Consider the following 24,827-nt stretch of genomic DNA (forward strand, 5'->3'; position numbering starts at 1 on the left):
CCCAGAGAACTTTCTTTCTTTCCTCCTGTAGATAAAATTCCGGCCTTAATTTTACACCAGGTGTGAGTTCGCTGCATTGCAAAAAATTTGATGGTACATCCCCTGAACCTGGAGGCAGAACCATTGTAATGAGCTGGAATGTCTTTGAGCGCAGGAATTAATAGATGGTGAAAAGAATGGCCTCAGGACAGCCAATGAAATACACTTGAAGCATAGTTACCATTGTAATTTAGGACAATGCAGCAACCAATTTGCACGCAGCAAACTCCCATGATGCAAAGAACAGATTATCTGTTATAATGATGTTGGTTGAGTGATCAATATTTTCCAGGACCATGGAGGGTTCCACTGCTCTTCTTCAAATAGTTCCATGAGTTCACCTGACAGGACAGACGGAGCCTCGGTTTAATGTCTCATTTGAAAGGCAAAAGTTCCGACAATGCAGCACTCCTTCAGTTCTGCACAGGAGTGTCAGCCTGGCTTTTTTGCACTCCAGTCACACCAGTGGCCTGGGTTTTACCTTGGGTGGTGAAGCTCATTTTAGATTTATTAAAGTTGCAGTACAGTCTGCTCCCGATTAGCACAAAATAAACCTATTCTGCAATGAGGTAAATTAAGAGAAGTTAAGTGACACAGCAAAGAGGGAACTTAGCAGCTAAAATATGGAATGACAAAGTAAGTTGAATTAAGTGACTGGGATTGTAACGTGTGCAGCAGATAAAACATCATTTAAAGGGGGAGACAGTTGCATAGTCACTCGGCTAGTAATCTAGAGGCCCAGGCAATGCTCTTGGGACATGGGGAAGAATTTTTCCCATGCAGGAGTGAGCAGGGGCAGGCACGGAGCTGATCGCCGCCCGCGATCGGCTGCGCGCCGCCATTTTACACAGGCGGGCCAATTAAAGCCCGCCCAGTGTAACGCGCAGCCAGTAGCGCTCAGTGCTACCTGTGAGGGCAGGGGGGGAGGAGGGAGCGTTGGGGCCTGCGTGTGAAAAAGCGCAGCAATCTCCCCGAGGCACGGAACTTTTTAATAAATGAAGTAAAATTGTATTTAAACATGTCCCCTCATGTCACATGATCTGGAACACGTTTGTGAAGTTTGGAAAATTTATTTTTTTATTTTATAAAAGCCTCCGGCATGTGCCCGCCGAACAAAATATCGAGGTTACGCGCAATGACGTCTGGACGAACACCCGACGTCACCCCGTGCGCCATTTTATGCGTCGGTGTGTCAGGCCCACCCCCGCACGCCAACCGGAAGATTCAGCCCATGGGTTCAAATTCCACCATGGCAGCTGTTAATTAATAAATCTGGAATATAAAGCTATCATTGATTGTCATAAAAAACCAATCTGGTTCATTAATGTCCTTTAGGGAAGAAAATCTGCCATCCTTACCTGGCCAGGAGACTCCAGATCCACAGCAATGTGGTTGACTCTAACTGCCCTCTGAATTGGCCCAATAAGCCATTTTCAGTTCAAGGGCAATTTGGGTTAAGTAACAAACACAGGATTTTCCAGTGATGACATATCCTGTAAAGAATTTTAAAAAAAACTTGGAGCCGTATTCCCAGATGGGAGAACAATGCCATTAAGCTTGAATCAAAGGAATCATCAACTGACTCCCAACTTTACATGATGATGCTTCTTTAACCCTATACACAAAGACTGGACCCTGTATTAATACCGCTGCGGGCTAAATTGGATAATCAGGGCTGAAGCCATCAAAGATGATGGTATTGCCAAACCCAATCCTCCTTCTCACATCACACTTCTCCTCATCCCTCACTCTCTTTTGATTTGTAAGCTGCAACTTGTAAGCATGTACCTCTTATTTCCCCCGATCCCCTCACCACAACCTTACCCTTGTGCTTTTTCCCTTTTAGAGGCCCAAGGGGTGCAACCTGACCAGGCAGTGGAGAACTAGTAAGAAGAGAGTGATGGTGAAGACACAACACCGTCACTCGATTTCACACCCACAGCCAGCAGCTCAGATACTGACTCTGCACATACCTCAATGGATAGATTAGAGGCAGGATCTGCACGTGGTGAGACACATGGCATGAGTGGACATGGCAGCTAGGGCAGGGGACAAGGAGTGCACAGGTGCCAGCTTGCCGGCAAATGAGGTTGCACATGGGGTCCGCTGCAGAGAACTCAGATGAGGACATCGATGGACAGCCTAGAGTAGAACATTTATGGGTATGCATGATAAAAGCTTGTGACAGCTCCTGTGGCTAATGTGAAGGAGCATGGAGGAGTCCAGCAACAGCGTTTCACAGGTCTTTGGGAGAGTTGGAGCCAATCCTCTCCAAAGTGGAAGTGGTGGCCAACTCATTCGCAAATACCCTTTGTCGCCCAGTTTAATCACTCTCCGAAACAGAAACAAAAATTAATGGAAAAACTCAGCAGGTCTGACAGCTTCTGTGGAGAGAAAGACAGAGTTAACGTTTCGAGTCCATATGACTCTTCATCAGAACTGGAATTGAGTTCTGATGAAGAGTCATACAGACTCGAAATGTTAACTCTGCCTTTCTCTCCACAGATGCTGTCAGACCTGCTGAGTTTTTCCAGCAATTTTTGTTTTTGTTTCAGATTTCCAGCATCCGCAGTATTTTGCTTTTATAATCACTCTCTAGTTTGCTGTAGTGGTTCAAGTGCAGCAGGCACAGTGGCTTGCCACAGGATGATGGCATCATGACTGCTGCCAGGATAATGGGCATTGACCTGCTTATGGTCACACACCAGCTAGAAATTGAGGGAGCGGAACACATTTTTATTCCAGGTACAGGAGAAAGTTAACAGCGGCGATTTGTATGCAGTCATTGGCACCCTGTACTATGGGAAGCCTACAATCCTAGATAAGCCAACTGCTTGCTCCACCTGCTTCTCTCTGGCTAGAGAGAATGAAACAAGGTTAGCTCTCAATGAATAGAGAGCCTCAGCGACAGCCCTTATGCAATGGTTGGGCAGCAAACTGTGAGATGTTGTAAATATTTCCAGCTGCAGTTTGGAAAGAGCCAGATGCATGAAAGTTCACCACCACAGTCACCTTCACAGCCACAGGCAATGCCGTCCTTGCCCTGCTTTGAGGTTGCATTGTGGAGGTAGCAGGTGGTAGATAGGACATCCTTACAGAAGCGCAGACATCTCACACATTAGTCCTCACTGAGATTCAGGTTGACGACTTGTTCTCTGAACATTCTGGCTGATATATGACCTCCTGTTGAGAGCCCTCCTCCCCATCCTCCCCCACTCTCTTCTAGCGACTTGACCTGCTGTGTGTGGCCTCCGTTCATTCTGTTAGACATGCTCAATGCCAAGAGGAAGCTCTATAGGCAACAAGTGCCTGGAACGAATTGGTTAGTGCCTTTGAGTCAGCAAAAAAGTACTTCAGCACCTGCTCATTCTCCTAGTCACGAGGAGAATTGTTAATAATTCATAGTTCCATGTCTGGGGGCAACTGATTTGTGCAGAAGCCTTGAAGTCAGAAGAAATCTTTTCAGCACCTTCTACACCACTCCCTGTGGACATTTGCAACTTGAAACATCAATGGAAAGCACCAAACACTTGTATAATCATAGCAACAACCAGAAAAATCAATCAGCAACTAACCTGCGAGTAATTAATGATCCCTGTAGATAGGCACTGATGGGGGTTTTGTTCCTGCTGTTGAACGCACATTGAGCTGTGTGAACTTTGAGCTCCTAAATAGCACTGCTGGTGTCAAATCAGTGATGAACGTTGATTGTTATCTTGATATGTTTGTTCTGCATATTCCCAGCAGACTAGCAGTCACTGGGTACACACTAATCCCTGCATCAATATGGCATCTGCCATGATTCGCCCTACAGCAGGCACGATTTGGAGCCCTTGGGGGCACTCATAGCACCCAAAAATGAGCCCAATTTCTTGTCTTTGACTTAAACTGGTTTGAAGTTGGTATATCAAAATCCATCAGGGCAATTGGCTGGTGCTGCTGTCCAGACGCCAACAAAGTCTCAGTAAAGAAGCAAATTCAAGTTGTCGCCTTCTTTCATGGGACGCGGGCATTGCTGGCAAGGCCAGCATTTGCTGCCCATTCTTAATTACCTTGAACTGAGTGGCTTGCTAGGCCATTTCAGAGGGCAGTTAAGAGTCAACCACATAGCTGTGGGTCTGGAGTCACATGGAGGCCAGACCAGGTTAAGGATGGCAGATTTCCTTCTCTAAAGGGCATTAGTGAACCAGGTGGGTTGTTACAACAATCAACAATAGTTACCATTAGCTTTCAATTCCAGATATTTTTAAATTAATTAATTGAGTTTAAATTCTACCAGCTGCCATGGTGGGATTTGAACCTGTGGCCAGGATTTTCCAGCTCCACTGCCGTCGGGCATCATGGCGGGCAGGCGGTGGGGGTTACTGCATGGCGAGAAGGCCAAAAATCAATTTTACGCCATCATGAAACCCCAGTTTGTGACTGTCCGCTCCACCCGTCAATGGCGGTCCGTATTTCCCACCACCGGGAGTCAGGAACATCATTTTAATACATTTGCATCTTAATTATAAGCTCTGCTCACCAGAATTATCGCACTACATTAAACATACCACCCATGTCAGTGTGACTTCGGAACAACGTGCTTCACGACCGACGTTATAAGGGCGTTCACCTGGCGACCTGAACTTTGAGGGGAACTCAGGGGTGAGCGCACACAATCTCGCACAGCGCTCATGAACATCACCCGTAGGACATCAAGGAAGAGGCTCTGCACATTCGTGGCAGGCACAGGCAAGTTGCTTATTTCCCGGCTGCTTTCAATGCAGTGCTGTAGCAAGGGCTCCAGTGCGGGTCAGACCAGGGTTGGGGGGGTGGGGGGGACGGTGTTGGGGGTGTGTGTTGGGGGGTAGGGGGTTGGCAGGATGGAGGCAAGACTCAAGTACATACCAGGGTGGGGTGGTGAGGGAAGCAGCCACGCACTTGGAAAATCTTGTCAAAAGTGAGCATTCTTCCTCAGCTGAGACCGTTCTGCTGCAGATCCATTGACATTCTTGGAGTTGGGCCTCTGAAGCTTTTCTGCCCACTCAAGCAACGCAAAAGCATGAAAGTGCCACCAAATCCTTCAGAACTTTTCACCCCTCGGGCGCAGGCTGCAAATTAATGTGTGTTTTAGCACAGCAGAGCAATTGGCCGACTGGGCAAGTTGTACAAACCTCTTGTGAAAGGTGACCATGGCTCAGTCACTGGTGGAGGCGCTCACAGCCCCTTGCAACGTCATTTTATGGTTCGGACTAGTATCTATTATGGCTCAAGCTAACAGCACAGCCTTGCAGTGTGGGTTAGGAGAATGCCTGTGCCTGAGCTGAGAGCACAGTATGCAGTCCAGTGGCTGAAGCTGTCACCGGTTGGTAAAGTGGAGTGGGGCAGAGGTGGGTCAGACAGCCAATGAGTACACTACACGTTGGCCATCCAAGTGGTGGTCAGCACTCTCCGGCATACATGAAGGGGCCTTCAAAATTAAGCAAGAAAGGACGAGAACATCAGGATCATGGAACCTGATGATTTAGCGGTATGTCTCATTGTTTACAGGGAGAAGAGAAGAAGAAGAAGAGAGCGGCAAAAGCGCCTGGCTCAGCAAAGGGAGGAGCACCTCCCTCAGGATGAAGGGTTGGCAGGGCCTGCTGCACATGCAACTGAAGATCCACATTGAGCTGTCGCTCATAGGCGCCTCACTAGACCCAGGGTCTATAGACAGCGCCTGTCATTCTTGCAGGTGACTGAGAAGCAGTGTCACCGAAGACTGTGCATGTCTAGAGAACTGGTCGATCACATATGCCACTTGCTGCAGGCACCACGGGGACATGGGGGGCATTCACTGCCAATGGCCATGAAAGCGACCTCGGCGATCAAATTTTACGCCAATGGCTCCTTCCAGGGCTCCACAAGTGACCTGTACAGGATCTCACAAGCCCCCAAGCACAGGTGTATACAGCAGGTCACGGACGCCATCTTCCATTGACAGAAATTTGTACATTTCACTCAAATCAGGAAAGCCAGGAAACAAGAGCATTGGGATTTGTGCAGATCTCTGGTTTCCTGCAGGTGCAGGGTGCCATCGACTGCTCATGTGATGCTTAGATCTCCATCAAGCATCAACTACGTCAGCCGCAAGGACTCACTGAATGCTCAGCTGGTGTGCAACCACCACAAACACATCTTACAGATCTGCATACGGTTCCCAGGGAGTGTCCGCGACTCCAACATCCTTAGCAAGTCTTATAACCCTGACATCTTCCAAGGCCCAGAGAGGCCTCAGGGTTGGCTCCTTGGGGAAAAAGGCTACCTTGCAAAGTACGTGGCTGATGATACCCGTGCGGCGGCCTCAGACTGCAACAGAGCGACGGTGTAACGAGGCTCATGCCACAACCCGGTCTTTGGTGGAGCAAACGATAGACATTTTGAAAATGAGCTTCCCCTGCCTCGACAGGTCTGGTGGAGCACTGTAATACAGCCCACCGAGGGTGTCGCGCATCATCGTCGCTTGCTGTGCGCTCCACAACCTGGCAATGCAATGGGGGGAGGATCTGACTGAGGAGCAGTGGAGGAGCTACACGTATCTTCTGATGGGGAGGACGTTGAAGGGGATTAAGATGGTGAGGTCCTTGAAGGTGAGGATGCCAGCGATGAGGCCATCGCACTGGCCAGACGAGGCAGGCATGCTCGGGAGGCCCTCACAGCCACAAGATTTGTGGAGGATGATGACGAGATACAGTGACGACAATCCTGACATCCTCACCTTGCATCTGTGAACATTTGACTCCTGTGTGGCTGATGGCAGTGCACATACCCTCAGTGCTCAGGCTCCTGTCATAGGGATGCAGCGGAGGCCCTAATAGTTGCTAGATTCCAGGAGGATGATTATGCAATGAGGACACTCCATAAAGCCTCACATAGCCTCTGTGAGTATCTGACTCCTGTCTAGCTGAGGGCAGCTCGCTTGTGCTCTGTGATCAGGATCTTATCACGGAGACGCAGCCGAGAAACTTTAAATGCACCTGATCCTTCGTCAGCCACCAGCACCCAACCCCTTCAGGAGCAGAGCGCCACTGGTCACAGATGCTGATGAGATGGGGACCAGCCCCATCTTAAAGGTGCTGAGAGCACACAGAGAGAATGATGGAACTCTGTGACACCTCCCCACAACATTCTGGCAGCAATGACAAGCACCATTGAAGTGCAGGAGTCATTAATGTGTCCAGTGAGTGTGAAGTTGGACCATCACTTTGGTCTGAAGATTACACACTGCACAGGGAAGAGGCCCTGGACTGAGACACCTGCCTTTATCTTGCACAGGGACCAAGGTTTCACATCTGAGTGATACATCAGCATAACAAGGAGCCATAGGCAAGGAGATATTCTTGGGAGTTAATTGACAATAGTGAACATTAAGTACAAGTGATTAACATCCGTGCCCAGGCTACATCTTCATAATCTTCCTAACCCTGCCGCTACGTCTAAGTGCTACCCGGCATCCACAGTGGAGGTGGAGGCAGCCTGCTGACCTGGATGGGCGTCCTCTGGAGGGCTGAGACCTGGAGGGGGCCCTGCCTGCTTTTGGGGTCCTGCTGTGTGGCAGTGGCACTCTCCCCGGCCTGTGGAGCTGGAGCTGCTGGGGTCACAGGAAGAGGGAATTCAGATGGGCCGGACACTCCCGGAGTCACCTGGGTGGATGGCCCCATGCACCTGCTGATCTTCCTCCCTATGGGTGCCCGAGGCTGACTCCTTGAGGAGAAAGGGAAGCTGGAGTGAGATCGAGCTACCCCACACCCCTCTTGTATTTTCACTGTTGGAGACCAGCTATGGTGTCAGCGAAGGAGTTCAGCCCACACAGCAGTGCAGGACCAATGTCCTGGACCAAGGTCTCCATAGCAGCTGCTATCCTACCAGTGCTGACCTCGGTTATTTGGCATGCCAGCGCTATCACCTCAGAATGAGGGCAGACGGATTCCTCCAGCATGCCTTGCAATCTAAGGAGTGTAGCGGACATCCCTTCCTGATGTTCTCGAGTTTGCCTTTGCAGCTCCAGCAACTGAGGTATGACCGAGTCCAGAGGCTCCTCATCAGGTTTCTGGCACCCAACAGTCCTCCGAGTGCCGGAAACCTGGGAAGCCCCTGCTGTGGATCAGACAGTGCGATATGCTCACCAGATTGTGACCCCAAGGTTACTCTAGAACTAGGTTCCGCCAAGATGTGCGTCTCTGCGCTGGTGGAGGGGGTGGGTGAGGGCTGCGACAGGACTCCAATTAGGGTGTCATTAGGTTTTTCTTCCGAGGTGTCTTTGGGGCTTGAGTCGAGCACCTGGCTCATGGACCCCCTCGGCTGCTTCCCAGATGTGCCTGTGAAAGCCAGGGGAGATAATTAGTGCAGGGCAGTGACCTGTGAAAGAGGACACATCATTCACAGTATGTATGTCTGATGGATGTTGCACTGCTGGACCCTCACATGGTTGATCACCGCCAACCTCACCAGCAGCACAGGAACGGTCCAGATCCTCACCGGCCAGCTGGATGACTCCATTTTCAATTTGAGGACCTTGATTTCAGGCATTCCTCCACCAATCTGTGACTTCTCCCTGTTGTTGTGTGTCAGCTTGTCTTGCATGAGCACAGATGGAGAAAGTGTAAGCAGGACACCTGCTAGGCCAGATGATAAGGATACCTGGCCTGTGCGGGTGGTGAGTGGTGCCATGGACAGGATGAGTACATGACCCGCAGGGCAGATGAAGGTGTGTGTGAGAGAATGAACAGTGATGTCCCTTGAACTGTCAGTGAGTCAGATCCCTGTGATGTGTGATGGGCTTGTAAGTGTGTGAGTTGAGAGTGTGAGAAGAGTGACTTACACTGGCGAACGGAGGAGATCATTCATCCTCCTTCGGCACTGGGCAGCTGTCTTCTTTTGCAGAGCTTTGGCATCTGACAACTGCTGCCACCATGCTGGATTGGTGACCTTGCTTGTTGGTCTTCTCCCAGAGCTGGGGTAGAGGACTTCATGTCAGGTGCATGTCATACAGCATGCAGTATGCGCCGAGGGAGGCGTTGCTAAATTTGGGGGCAGCATGTTTCCTCCCTTTGGCAGCCATGACTTTGTAGCAGCTTCTGATCCCTTAGAGAGCGCTGGCTCTGTGCAGGAGCCTTTAAATATGGCACCTGGATTACTGAAGGCCTGAGGTGACGGCGGAGCAGGTGAATCAGAGGCCTCCCTGCTAGCGATCCAGCGTGTTTCCCAGGAATGCATTATTAATAAGGCAGGGCACACCGGGAATGGGATGGTGCGAAAAGCCGCCATTGCGACCGGCAAGTAAAACGTCCATTTTCCCACCCGCTAACGCACTTTGTGCAAGTCTGGGATGATTCCGCCCTGTGTCTCCAGGACATTAGCCTGGGCCTCTGGATTATTGGTCCAGTGATATTACCACTATGCCACCACCTCCCCAGTGGTACTGCCTACTGTGGTATTGATAATGAAGGCCCCTGGTTTAATCTATGCTCTGTACTGAGTTAACTCCGCTGAGGTTCCCAGTGTCCCTAAGATTAGGGAAGAGAGCAAGTGACTCTTGCTCTATTCACTGGTCACTGTTCAGTGACCACCGCCCTTCTTTACAAAAGTCTGCCTCTGTGATCAGCAGTTCAGCTTGTAGAAAGGTGAGGTGCTGCAGGTGCCGGGAATCGGAAATAAAAACAGAAAATGCTGGAAATACTCAGCGGGTCTGACAGCATCAGTAGAGAGAAAAACAACTACGTTTCAGGTCAGCAACTTTTCTTCAGAACTGGGAAAAGTTAGAGAGGTTTTGAGCAAGTGAAAAGAAGGGACGGTGGGAAAAAGAACAAAAGGGAAGTTCTATGATAGGGTGGAGGACAAGAGAGATTAAATGCCAAAGGGTTCATGGTGCTAGGTTAATTGGAGTGGTAAGTGGACAAGTAAAGAAACAAATGATGTGAAAACACATATATGTGTCGTTGCTGTCCAAAGGCTAAGTAAAGAAAATAAGAGAGAAATGAGAGAGACAAAAACCCAGCAAAGAAACATGAAACAAAATGGAGTCAGAGGTTATGATCTAAAATTGTGGAACTCAACGTTGAGACCTGACGGCTATAATGTGTTGAGTCGAAAGATGAGGTGCTGTTCCTTGAGATGAGGTTGTACTTGGCTATGATGCCCCAATGCCTTGTCCAACATGGGCAAATGGAAATGGTTGCTTTTGGCAAAGTAGCAGAGGTCTGCTGATTTCCTGGAAGCAAAGCCAGTGTATATCATGTCATCATGGAGTGGAATATTATTCGAACCCAGTGAATAGAGCAACAATACTTTAGGCATTTCTCCAGCTTTTCTGGCAGCCTTCCCGAATTGGATTATGTTACACACTCTCACAGAGCCTTGCAAAAGATAATAAAACATAAACAACAAATACCTGATGCAAATACCCTCAACCCAGTCTTAGGCAAGGAATGCAGCATAAGTTCTTTACAAAGTAGTTTATGAAGAAGTTAAGTAAGTGAACAGGACACAGACTATTAACTTACAATGAACTTTTTACGACCTGTGCCATTGTTATAAGTGCACACACACACACACATATACATATATACCTCCCCATCCATTGCTGAATTAGTTCATTGTTGATACAAACTCTTTGAAATTGGCGTAATTTTGCATTTGAATCACAGATGACCAGACTAATGTTACCATTGCAACATTAGGAATCTTTGGAAGAAGGAGAGGCAGCCAATCCATTTGATTGAAAATGTGTGATTTGGGGCAAGGTTTCTTGGTAGCTATAAATCAATGGTTTTTGGAAATCCAATCTGAATGTTGATCTTTCACTTGAATCTTACAGTTACTGCACTCTGTTGTGTCAGGCCCAGGGCATTGCAGTGAGGCTAAGTACATGACTTGTATCAGAACTAGGTGATTTGTAGTTCAATTGTCCCTTTATCATTGCTGTGTCAAAATCTTGGAGCTCCCAGCAATACTGCTGACTCTTAACTGCCCTGAAGGGCTATGAGGGATGGGCAACAAATACTGGCCTTGCCAGCGACGTCCATCCTATGAAGGAATAAAAGAAACGCACTGTGGGAACACCTTCACCACAAGTACTGCACAGGTTCAAGAGGAAGGCCCAATACCACCAAGTGCAACCAGGGATGGGCAATAAATGCCAGCTTTGTCAGCCATGGCCTCATGAAAAGAGCATTTTTTTTTTAAAAAAGGTTAATGTTGGGTTGTCAATAGGGGAAAGAGAATGAGAAAGATAAAACACACATTGGGTTGTGTTGTAGAGTGGCCGAGTTGTACTATTAGTGATAGAGTTGATCTGCAGACGCTTCTTTGATGGAAACATTAAGTTTATTTACAATATACTCAGCACGTGTGCTTTCAATTCTAACTCTACACTGACTGCTGAGGTAGCCTGTGCTGCTCTCCTATTGGTTACTACAGATCATGTGATCTTCCTTAACAAATATTATTCTTAAAGGTACATTACACACTGAATCAAACCATAATTACTACAGGTTGATGACTAAAAATGGATACAATTCAGTCGAAAGATAGCAACAGGTTCCAGGAAAGCAGATAAGATTCAGAAACACAAACACAGTAGTAACTAAAGTGAAACTGTTCCATGTAAGAGAGTGAAGGGAATATTAGAGAAACTGGGAGACTTCAGAGTAAAGTTCCCTCACGTCCATATTTTGGGCACTGAATATGATGACAGACAAGGAAGTACAAGACATTAGGGGCAAATTTAATTCATGACTCTTCACTCAAAGGGTTGTGAATCTTTGGAATTTTCTACCCCAAAGGGTTGTGGATGTTCCATTGTTGAATAGATTTAAAACTGAAATAGACAGATTTTTGATCTCTCCGAGAATTAAGTGATATGGGGAGCAGGTGGGAGAGTGGAGTTGAGGCCAAAGATCAGCCATGATCGTATTGAATGGCAGAGCAGACCCGAGGGGCTGCATGGTCCACTCCTGCTTCTGTTTCTAATGTTCTAATGTTTAAAACTGCCTTTATAAAGGCCTCTGATTTTAATTTCCATTGTTGAAAATCTACTGTGTACAAAGGGGCTCGAGGCTATCTCCACACCTGCCATAAGCATTATTTGCATACTACTCCGGTATTTATTGATAGAGGACGATTACAAAAAAAAACACATTACTAGCATAAAGCTGATTTGTTATTCCTTACCTATCAAATGTTTCTCAGAATAGATATAAAGTATTTAACATCTGACACACTACACATAAATGATAGAACCCTTTTGCTGTTATCATACTCTGGGTCTAATTATCAGTAGACTTTAAAGGATTTAGATGTTGTTCCTATCCCTTTTTGTGTGCCAGAGATGATAATTATTATCACAAAAACAGAATTACCTGGAAAAACTCAGTAGGTCTGGCAGCATCGGTGGAGAAGAAAACAGTTAACGTTTCGAGTCCTCATGACCCTTCGGCAGAACTGAAGTATAGTTAGGAGAGGGGTGAAATATAAGCTGGTCTAAGGTGGGGGGCGGGGGGAGAGAGAAGTTGAGGGTGGGGTGGTTGTGGGGATAAGCAAGCAGTGATAGGAGCAGATAATCAAAAGATGTCATAGACAAAAGGATCAAAGAGGTGTTGAAGGTGGTGATATTATCTAAGAAAAGTGTTAATTAAGAATGGATGGCAGGATACTCAAGGTGCAGCTCTAGTGGGGGTGGGGTGGAAAGACTAACAAAGTATTAGTTGTAGATTTAAAAATAATGGAAATAGGTGGGAAAAGAAGAATCTATATAAATTATTGAAAAAAAAAGGGAGGGGGAAGAAACGGGGTGGGGATGGGGGGAGGGGGAGTTTAAGATCTAAAGTTGTTGAATTCAATATTCAGCCCGGAAGGCTGTAAAGTGCCTAGTCGGAAGATGAGGTGCTGTTCCTCCAGTTTGCGTTGGGCTTCACTGGAACAGTGCAGCAAGCCAAGGACAGACATGTGGGCAAGAGAACAGGGTGGAGTGTTAAAATGGCAAGTGACAGGGAGGTTTGGGTCTTTTTTGCGGACAGACCGCAGGTGTTCTGCAAAGCGGTCGCCCAGTTTGCGTTTGGTCTCTCCAATGTAGAGGAGACCGCATTGGGAGCAACGAATGCAGTAGACTAAGTTAGGGGAAATGCAAGTGAAATGCTGCTTCACTTGAAAGGAGTGTTTGGGCCCTTGGACGGTGAGGAGAGAGGAAGTGAAGGGGCAGGTGTTGCATCTTCTGCGTGGGCATGGGGAGGTGCCATAGGTGGGGGTTGAGGAGTAGGGGGTGATGGAGGAGTGGACCAGGGTGTCCCGGAGGGAACGATCCCTACGGAATGCCACCATGGGGGGGTGAAGGGAAGATGTGTTTGGTGGTGACATCATGCTGGAGTTGGCGGAAATGGCGGAGGATGATCCTTTGAATGCGGAGGCTGGTGGGGTGATAAGTGAGGACAAGGGGGACCCTATCATGTTTCTGGGAGGGAGGAGAAGGCGTGAGGGCGGATGCGCGGGATATGGGCCGTACACGATTGAGGGCCCTGTCAAGTACCGTGGGTGGAAAACCTCGGTTAAGGAAGAAGGAGGACATGTCAGAGGAGCTGTTTTTTAAGGTAGCGTCATCAGAACAGATGCGACGGAGGCGAAGGAACTGAGAGAATGGAATGGAGTCCTTACAGGAAGCGGGGTGTGAGGAGCTGTAGTCGAGGTAGCTGTGGGAGTCGGTAGGCTTGTAATGGATATTGGTGGACAGTCTATCATCAGAAATTGAGACAGAGAGGTCAAGGAAGGGAAGAGAAGTGTCAGAGATGGACCATGTGAAAATGATGGAGGGGTGGAGATTAGAAGCAAAATTAATAAATTTTTCCAGGTGCCGACGAAAGCATGAAGCAGCACCGAAGTAATCATCGATGTACCGGAGAAAGAGTTGTGGGAGGGGGCCGGAGTAGGACTGGAACAAGGAATGTTCCACATACCTCATAAAGAGACAGGCATAGCTGGGGCCCATGCGGGTACCCATAGCCACACCTTTTATTTGGAGGAAGTGAGAGGAGTTAAAGGAGAAATTGTCCAGTGTGAGAACAAGTTCAGCCAGACGGAGGAGAGTAGTGGTGGATGGGGATTGTTCGGGCCTCTGTTCAAGGAAGAAGCTAAGGGCCCTCAGACCATCCTGGTGGGGGATGGAGGTGTAGAGGGATTGGACATCCATGGTGAAGAGGAAGCGGTTGGGGCCAGGGAACTGGAAATTGTTGATGTGACGTAAGGTGTCAGAGGAATCACGGATGTAGGTGGGAAGGGACTGGACAAGGGGAGAGAGAAGGGAGTCAAGATAACGAGAAATGAGTTCCGTGGGGCAGGAACAGGCTGACATGATCAGTCTGCCAGGACAGTTCTGTTTGTGGATTTTGGGTAGGAGGTAGAAGCGGGCCGTCCGAGGTTGGGTGACTATCAGGTTGGAAGCTGTGGGAGGAAGATCTCCAGAGGAGATGAGGTCAGTGACAGTCCTGGAAACAATGGCTTGATGTTCTGTGGTGGGGTCATGGTCCAGGGAGAGGTAGGAGGAAGTGTCTGCGAGTTGACGCTCAGCCTCCGCGAGGTAGAGGTCAGTGCGCCAGACAACAACAGCACCACCCTTGTCAGCGGGTTTGATGACAATGTTGGGGTTGGACCTGAGAGAACGGAGCGCAGTAAGTTCAGAGAGAGACAGATTAGAATGGGTGAGAGGAGCAGAGAAATTGAGATGGCTAATGTCACGCCGACAGTTCTCAATGAAAAGATCAAGAGAAGGTAAGAATCCAGAGGGAGGGGTCCAGGTGGAGGGAGAATATTGGAGGTGGGTAAAAGGATCCGTTGAACGGGGAGAGGACTCCTGCCCAAAGAAGTGAGCACGGAGACGAAGGCGGCGGAAGAAGAGTTCAGCATCGTGCCGAGCCTGAAATTCATTGAGATGAGGGCGTAAGGATATGAAACTAAGTCTTTGCTGAGCACTGAACGTTCAGCATTGGAGAGGGGAAGGTCAGGGGGTATAGTGAATACGCGGCTGGGGCTGGGATTGGAAGCTGGGGTGGGGACGGAGGGACAAGCAGGGTGGAGGGTCCCAGATGGGTGTTGGTGTCGATGTTGGTGTCGATCCAATCCCAGCCCAACTGGGAGGCCTGAGGCTGGTTGGAAATCAGGCCTCAGCCCTTGTTAATGTGAATTGGTTGAACACCCAGCACCTGCCGGGCCTCCGCTGGCAGCTCGCCCATTTTAAGAACTGAATATCAGGCCGCTTGTTTTACCAGCAGTGGCCTAAGGTGCAACCTGGGTGCAGCAATGGGGGAAGGGCGGCAGAACCCGATTGCTTTGGAGTCTAGGGGCCATTTTTGCTTCACCTGACATCACAATACTAAATAAAACTTACCCACAACTGAAGAATCCTGAGCAAGGGTAGTCAAATACCTTCTTCATATATCCAGTTTCAACAAGGGGTTAAGCAGGCGCAAGGTCACTCATTTACATATGTGAGGGGCCTAAAGCCTCTGTTAGGCAGACATAAGGTCACCATTAAAATTGCCCGCATTGGATTGCCATCTTGTAGGTGTACTTTGGGAGTGAGACATTGGTACCCAAAATTGTCCCTCACTGCACTTGTTTTACATCTGTAGAGTGGGCACAGCAAAGCCCAATTTCGACCCTGATATTTGTAAATGTAAAGGTCAGGATGTGCATAATGCTCAATGTCCATGCTAAGTTTCAAGTGGCCCAAATGCTTTCCACTCCCAGATAAGATCTCACGGGCTATTAGGGTTCTGAGATTCATCGATATTTCTGTCTTTTCTAACCTATGGTTCATAATATAATTTCATTGGCCTGTGGCCCTTACCTACTGCTCACACCTGACTATCCAGCTGTTATTCTGGTTCACACCCCCTTTCATTCATGGCTCCAATCCTGGCCCAATATTAAACTCTTATTTCTGTTGTACAAAACTAAGAACGTTGGCAAAACAGCTGTTATGAAAAACCCCCTTTACCGCCCGGTACAGTACTGATGAATGAAGGTTGATTTTTATCTTTTCTATTCCATTTCAGAGTGCCGGATGTCCCCCCAGATGCGACGCTGATATACGAAGTCCAGCTTCTCCGTGTGAGAAACGCTCCTGACCCAAAAAGGATGTCGGTTTCAGACTGTATTCGGATCTGTAAACAGAAACGGGAGCGTGGAAATTACCACTTCCAGAGAGAAGACTATCACAGCGCTGTAAAATCATACAACCTGGCACTGGACATCCTGAATATTTCCTCAGAACGTAAGACACAAGCCAGTAATGAAAGCGCCCCATTCACCAGACCTCTGGCTGTTATTGCTGCAGGGATATCTGGTTATTGTATATGAATTGTGCTGTTTTATTATCTTTTTCTTTGGAAGAAGAGCAGAAGAGTTATCCCCGGTGTCTTGGCCAATGTTTATCCCTCAATCAACATCACAAAAACAGATTTTCTGGTCATCATCACATTGTTGTTTATAGGAGCTTGCTATGTGCAAATTGGTTGCCGCGTTAACCAACATTACAATGGTGCACTACACTTCCAAAGTGCTTCATTGGTTGTAAAGTGCTTTGGGATGTACTGAGGTTTCAGAATACCCTACAGAAGTGCAAACTCTTTCTTTTAATTCAACAAGCTAAGTTGATGGCATGGGGTACACTGCTGATAATAGTCTGAGTTTTATCCATTCCAGGCACCATGCCTCAGGAAGGATATGGAGATGATACAGCTCAGATTCACCAGAATCATATCGGGGCTAATAGGCTTAAATTATGAGGACAGGTTGAATATAGAAGGTTAAGGGGTGATCTAATTCAGGTGTCTAAGGTTATTAAAGTATTGATAGGGTAGATAGAGAAAAATTATCACCTCTGGGAGGAAGGTATTTTTTGTTCACACGATGTAAGCCTCGCTGGCTAGGTCAGCATTTATGGCCCATTCCCTAATTGCCCCTGAGAAGGTGGAGGTGAGCTGCCTTCTTGAACTGCTGCAGTCCATGTGATAATAGATACACTCACAGTGCTGTTAGGGACCAAGATTTTGACCCAGCGACAGTGAAGGAATGGAAATGTAGTTCCAAATTAGGATGGTGAGTGTCTTGGAGGGGAACTTGCTGATGGTGGTGTTCCCATGCATCTTGTCCTTCTTGGTGGTAGAGGTTGCGTTTTTGGAAGGTGCTGTCAAAGGGGCTTTGGTAACTTGCTGCAGTGCATCTTGTAGATGGTACACACTGCTGTCACTGTGTTGGTGGTGGAGGGAGTGAATGTTTAAGGTGATGGATGGGGTGCCAATCAAGTGTGCTGCTTAGTTGTCCTGGATGGTGTCAAGTTTCTTGAGTGCTTTTTGGAGTTGCACTTATCCAGACAACACTCCTGACGTGTGTTTTGTGGATGGTGGCCAGGCTTTGGGGAGTCAGGTCAGCTACTCTCCACAGAGTTCCCAGCCTCTGACCTGCTCTTATAGCCACAGTATTTATATGGCTGGTCCATTTCAGTTTCTGGTCAATGGTACCCCAGGATGTTGATAGTGGGGGATTCAGTGATGGTAATGCCATTGAATGTCAAGAGGAGATTCTCTCTTGTGAGAGATGGTGACTGCCTGGCACTTGTGTGGCACGAATGTTACTTGTGACTTATCAGCCCAAGCTGCATATTGTCCAGGTCTTGCTGAATATGGACACGGACTGCTTCAGCACCTAAAGAGTTGAGAACAGTGCTGAACATCATGTAGTCATCAGCAAACATCCTTATTTCTGACTTTATGCCGGAGTGAAGGTCATTGATGGTTGAAGATGGTTGGGTCTAGGACACAACCCTGAGAAACTTTTGCAGTGATGACCTGGGACTGAGATGACTGACCTCCAACAACCACAACCATCGTTCTGTATGACTCCAACTCTGGAGAGTCCAGGACAGGGGATACAACCTTAAAATTGGAGTTAGGCCACTCAGGGGTGATGTCAGGAAGCATTTCTTCAAAACTGGAACTTTCTCCCTCAAAAAGATGTTGAGGTTAGGTTAATTGAAAATTTCAAAACTGAAGTTGATAGATTTTTGTTAAGCAAGGGAATTAAGGATATGGAGCCAAGGAAGGCAGATGAGATTAAGATACAGATCAGCCATGCTCTCATTGAATGGCAGAACAGGTTCAAGTGGCTAAATTGCCTCCTCTTGTTCCTGTGTTCCAATCTCGCTTCATATTGACCAATAGGTGTCAATAGTTAGTGGTATGCAGTAGATATCCTGGCTGTTTTTGCTTCATTCTTACAAACAATCAAATTCTCCTTTTCATAGTACTACCAGGGCAACATTCATATCAATTATAGATGAGTTTGCATATGGGCTGAGGGCTTGGGCTGAGGCCGTGGGCCTGATTTTCCATTCCCCCTGCGTACAGAACAAGGTGTGGTGTGCCCTAAATGCGTTGCAGCTGTCTGAGTGGTGATATGACCAGATTTGGTGGAGTTGCAGTTGTGGAGAGGTCTGCAAGGCCTTTCAGGCAAAATGGCTGCTTTTAGGGGGACGTCAAGCAGGAGGTCTCCAGACCCAATAATCAATAGAATGCCAGCCAAATAAAAAAAGTAGGCCACTAAACTCCTGGCCTCGTTGCCTGCATGGTCCCTTAGGTTCACTAACCTGAGGGGTGCCCAGGTGCTTAAGATGCGCTGCCAGCTTCTTGGGGCTCAATGAGGAACGGCTACTCTAACTCACAAGCACAGCTCCTTTCTGCCTCGTTACCATGACAATCACAAGCTTACACCTACCAGAGACACAGGCCCAGCTGCGCTCCTCAGGGGAAGTCCCAGAAATCCCAGAGCAACATGAAGGAGGCCGAAATAGAAACAGAAAATGCTGGAAATGCTCAGTTCTGGCAGCATGTGGAAACAGGTTTAATGTTTCATACCTGAACTCACTTCAAATGAACAGAAAGGTTCTGAAGAAATGTTCTTGACTTGAAACATTGGGGGTGAATTTTTCCTATGGCGGGCGCTCCTGTTCAGGAGCGTGCGCGGGCAGGCGCAGAGCCAATCACCACCTGCGCTACCACGTTCAGCGCTACCTGTGCAGCCCGGGGGAGGACGGAGAGTTGGGGCCTGCCCTCTTTCACGGCTTTCACAGAGCTACCTCAGGGAGATTAGGTTGATAATAAAACTTTTTTTATAAGTAAAGTAAAAAATTATTTAAACATGTCCCCTCATGTGACAGTGTCATGTTTGTGAATTTAGCAACATTTATTTAATTACTTTATAAAACCTTCAGGAAACCTCATCCCGCCCGTGGATGAGGTTTCCTGAAAAACACGAAGGCCACTCGGGCTCTTCACCTGCCCGCCCACCTTAAGGTTGGACGGGCAGCATTGTTAATAAGGTAAATTAGTTTTTTAATGGCCTTAATAGGCCGTTGACAGTTCAGCGGGTGCGCAGCCACATCTGGCGCGCACCCGCCGAACAAAATATTGAAATGGCGTCGGGACGCATGCCCGACGTCATCTCGCGTCATTTTACACATCGACGTGTCGGGCCCACCCCCCAATTCTGACAGCAATGTGCTGTCATTAGCTCTGTTTCTCTCTCCTCGGATGCTGCCAGACCTGCCTGAGCATTTCCAGCATCTTCTGTTTTTATTTCGGATTTTCAGCTTTTGTTTTGATGAAGGAGTCATGAAACCTGATGGTCTCAGGTCTGTTTTTCCCTGGAATAAATGATCACATTGCTTTTAGCAAGAACCAGGTGACCCGAATGCACCCCCACACAATGCTTTGTTTATAAATCACTGCATGATGACAGGTAACATATCTCACACAGTTCATCCAAACGTGACTTATTGACACTGTCAGTTTGAAGTTTCACAAAATCCAACCCAGAGAGCAAAAAATGTAGCTCAGTTGCAGGTCATATAAACCAATAAATGTGAGCAGTGAGAAATATAATTTGAATAAGTATTAAAGTATGCCTGGAACTGTTGGATCTTTGATAAGAATGGCTTGTTTCACTTTATGTGACAGCTTCAGAACAAAGAGTACCTGATTTGCATTTTCACAAATGAAATTTACATGTCGTAGGTATATATATTCAAATCATGCTGACCAATGATATAAAATCAAAACACGGCATTAGTTCAGAATTGCATGCACCCAGTTTATTTCATCCAGGCTGAAACTTGGCCAGATGGTTTTTACATTGAATGCACTTCCCTGTTAAAAAGTCGGAGTTTTACAGACCTTGAGGTAAAAATTTCCAAGGGATTGCTCTTGGTATTTGACAAAAATGCCACAGAAGCATTGTAAATAGCGACATGGGAACATTAGGAACAGGAGAAGGCCATTCAGCCCCTCAAACTTGCTCCACCATTCAATTAGCTCATGCTGTTGCACGTACCACGACCCCATTTAGCCACCTTTGTTTCCTTGGTATCTTTATCCACCCAAAATCTGTTGACCTCAGACTTCACAGCTCCAATTCTTCCAGAAGACTCAGGGTTTGTGGAAGAGAGTTCCAGATTTGTGTTGGTGTGAATAAAATCCTGTTTTTGCTCCAGAATGGCCTAGCTCTCATTCGTAACCTGGCCAACACTTACCCTTGAATCAACATCGCAAAAAACAGATTATTTGGTCATTATCATATTGCTGTTTGTGGGAGTTTGCTGAGTGCAAATTGCTGCCCTGCTTCCTACAACAGTGACTTCAAAAGTGCTTCATTGACTGAAGTGTTTTAAGACGTCCAATGTTTGTAATAAGCTCTACATAAATGCAAGTCTTTTTACCTTTATAAGATTATGTCTCCTCGTTCTTAGTTGCCAACAAAAGGGAATAGTTTCTCTACCTCTACTTTAATAAATGCCTGGGTCAGATCACCACTCAATCTCCTAAACTCAAGGGAATACACATCAAGCTAATTGACCCGTTTACTCAGAGTTTATGCCAAAGTAAGAGCAGGAGATCAGGAGAACTCCCATGGAAAATTGATCTCTTTCAGGCATACCATACCCATGCCACATGTTACTAACCATCTCTGGGAGGACAGAAAACCCGCCAGGTTTTCAAGGGCATCTGGGGCACATCAGCACAGCAGAAGTTGGGACAGGAGCTGCTTGTTCCAGTTCTTAACCCTGTTAGTCCTACATTGGGCGTTTCCTTGGGGCATGCGAGTGACACGTGCTGTCTCGTCTTCCAGCTGTCCTCTCTGCCTCCTTTCCAGACGGCCCCAAAATATAGGGACAAAACGGGATGATGTAACACGCTGTAATTCCCACCATTAGGTGCTCCCCATCGTATTGTAAATCATGTCTGAAGCTGGCTGTACTCTAGGTGTGAAAGTGTGACCTTATGGTCGTTAGTCACAAAGCTTTCCATGCCAGTTATAAGAGCCAACACAGAGGCTTTTGGAGAGAGCTGGTTTTGCAGCTCAGCCATGCAGCAAAAGCAAGCAACAGCCTAACTGGAACATAATTTAACAGCAGAGTGTCAATGAATCTCATCATTGGATTTGTGGTGACACAAGACATCTCACTGTAAGTGCATACTAGCACGAGGAGGTCTTCTCTACTGTTGATTAATCATTAGCACATAGAATCTAAACACGCTGCTCCATTGAACAGAGAAGTCCACTCGATCTGCATCAGTTAAATGGGAAGTGTACTGTTCCTTCATAAAGGGGCCAAGTACCTGTTCTGATGAAAGGTCAACAACCTGAAACATTAACTAAGCCTTACTCTCCACAGATGCTGCCTGACTGGCTGTTTTGATATCTGTTAAGAGGGTTCTACTGGTTAGACTTCATGGGGTGAAACTTCACCACCCCCATGTGCCCCCGCCCCCCCAACCACAAGGTCAAGAACAGAGGCAGACAGGGCCCGAAAATACTGAAGCCAGCCATTTTGGCGAAGATGTGTTCAGGTTCGGCAGGGCTTACCCGTCCTTGTGAGATGGGCTGCCAATTAAGTTCATAAGGAGCCTTGTTAAGCACACTGATTTACCAGTTGGCCTCCTGTTTCCTGAGACTGAAGGGGCAGTTTCACTGTCTGAAGGCAGGTGCCCAGCCACAGGCCAGGGGGCCTGAGCTCTTGGCAGGCCTACAGGCCCTCCCTACCTGCCTGCATCCAGATGCAGCCAAATGTGGCCCTGTAAATTATAAGGGGCTCCACCCCTTCTCTCAACCACCCTCCCCCCCACCCCCCAACTACACACAATGGTGACCTGGTTGCTTTCCTGTTTTTTTTAAATTCAAACGTTTAAAAGAATTGGTGAGAGGCCGCCTCTGTGTTGAAGCAGGCTGCTCATCCCCTCAAGCCGAAAGGCCTCTGATTGGCTCTCCAGCTTGAAAAACCCGCTCAACACCCTTAATTGGACAGAGAAAATGTCTCTATGCTAATTAATGGGGTGCCTCTGTGAAAATCCCAAAAGACTGCGTGACACCACACCACTGCCACACTACCGACCCCCCTACCCCACCCCCCACCTCCGGGAACAGCTTCTGGATCAGGAAATAGTCTCAACTCTTGTTTCCTGCCCCCAGTGCAGAAATTCAGCCCAGGGTGTGAGAGAGTAACTAGTACTCAATGGGTGTGAATTATTACCAGGAAATGATGGGACCTTTGTTTGGTTTGTCAAGATCTTGCCACATGCAATTAGTGTAAATGATGGAACTTCTGCAGCGTACAAGAAGACATGTGAACCTAGAAATTTTTCTGGAGGGCTTTTAGGGGTAACTATGAGGTGAGGTGGGGATGCCACCTGTCCCATCAGAGAACCTCTGATCCTGACCTAATCCTGAGGTCAGAGGTGCTTGAATATTGTGGGACAGTGCCCACACCAGGACAGCCACAATGACAACAACACCATTCCTTATATAGCGCCTTCAACATCCACAGGATGTTTTTCTATTTTAAAGCACTGTATAAATACACACTGTTTCTCTGACTCCACATCTCTTTAACATTCCCCTGCCCTTTTGCTCCACCATTGATAGCTGTGCTTTCATCGCCCCATATGTCTTATGGATCCATGACTTGGGAAATTCCCCCCTCCTCCCTCTCTATCCTTAAACCCCTCCTGAAAGCCCACTTTTTTGATGAGCCTTTTTGGTCACCTCGACTAATACCTCCTTTAGTTTGGCCATCAATTTTTATTATCTCTCTGAGAACTGTATTAGGACATTTTCCACAAGTGCTGTATTTATACTCTCCTTCATTTCTTTTCATCTTCTTTCTTCTCTCAAGTTGCATCGGACTTGCTTCCTTTAAAACAATGGGTAGTGTCACTCCATGATGCGGTTGGCTTATCCCCAACAGTAACATCAATGGTGGAAAGAAAATCACAAAATGGTGGGTCACCACAAAGTCGTTGACTCCCAAAAAGTGAGGACATTTTACTCATGGTAAAAGCTGTTGAGTTGATTCTCCGGTCAGATGCTGTAGAGGGCAAGCAGAGCACACACGAAACACTGGCCAGGAAATCGTGGGCTAGAAATTTCATTTTCCAGGTTTTTTGAGTTTGGAGTTCATGATTCGTGATGTACCATTGCCTGTTCCGATCTAAGTGTGTTACACACAAAATTCATGTACCCACCTCACCTGGGTGATTATGGCGCTGGTAAGTGGGTCACCAAGGCTGGTCTCTGCCTCTGAATGCTGCCAGAGAGCCCTGCACACAGCAGGAGGTCTTGGCAGTGTTATTTGCAGATTACATGGTACAGTCAGCTTACTTTTTCTTAAAGGCAGGCTGTCTCTTATAGGCAAGCTGGCCAAAAAGATTGCAGCAATGGAAATTGTTGGAAACTGAACACCAGGGTAGACAGAGGGGTCCACAGCAATGGATGTGGCACTGGAGGCATTGATGGTGCAGGTGACCATGAGGAGATGCCATGGTCTCGCAGTGGGGGCCAGGAGACCCTCAAAGACCACCCTGAGATGGCTAGAAACGTCAGTTCCTGGATTCTGGATCCAATGGCCTGGCAGCAGTGCCATGAGAGGTCTAATGACCTTACGCAACATCAGTGAATACTTCACACAACACCTGCTACCCAGCACAACATCAAGGCTGCTCAATGCACCAGACCTCCATTACTCCCCCAGCAGCACACTCTGGCACTCAGGACTCACACCAAATCCCCAGGTACTCCACCTCAACCAGTCACACTTACCAATGCTGCCAGCCTCACACTCATCTCTCACTGCGTTCCCAAACCTCCAACTATTCAGTTATGGCAGGCACATCAGCTAAATGCAGTGCTCATTCTGGCCTCTCTCTTGCAGGACAAGTTGGCTGACAAAGGAAGGGAACAGAGCAGAGCAGGCGGGAGACAAGGACTCCTGCATTTCCTGAGTCCGACAGAGGAGGTGGTTCACTGTGTCATGGAGCTGGCGGCAATGTGACGCACAGCTATCTGTCACAATGAGCATGGGCTTCGTGCTTCCCACTCCTAACCTCTCCCCTCACACCAACAATCCCCCTGTGAGTTCCTGCTTTCAAAACCCAAGAACTGCTGTCTGCCCAGTCCCAGAAGGTGGGGAGAGAGAGCAACAGCACAGCACTGATGAAGGGGCCCCGTCACTTGATCTGGCACTTGCAGCCAACAGATACGGACACTGCACTTATCCTGGAAGCTGGTATAGGGTTGGGATCACCGTCTGGTGAGTCGCTAGGCACGAGTGGCATGTAACCAGGCCAGATTGAAAGGACCGGTCGTTTACCAGCTCAGCGGAGGGCAAGGTTACAGACAAGTACGACTCATATGAGGACTTTGATGGGATGGCATACAGGAGACAGCTGAAG

The 24,827-nt window shown here is 47.6% G+C and overlaps 1 protein-coding gene across 1 annotated transcript in view; it reads left to right on the plus strand.

The window, feature by feature from the left end:
* Positions 1 to 24,827, plus strand: part of fkbp16 (FKBP prolyl isomerase 16) — a 184,074-nt gene that overhangs the window by 134,242 nt on the left and 25,005 nt on the right. Inside the window, exon 4 of the mRNA XM_078530410.1 lies at positions 16,101 to 16,318. Within this exon, the coding sequence (XP_078386536.1) occupies positions 16,101 to 16,318 (218 nt within the window). The remainder of the gene's footprint in view (positions 1 to 16,100; positions 16,319 to 24,827) is intronic.

Source organism: Cetorhinus maximus, chromosome 26 (assembly GCF_964194155.1).
Source record: "Cetorhinus maximus chromosome 26, sCetMax3.hap1.1, whole genome shotgun sequence".
Lineage (NCBI taxonomy): Eukaryota > Metazoa > Chordata > Chondrichthyes > Lamniformes > Cetorhinidae > Cetorhinus > Cetorhinus maximus.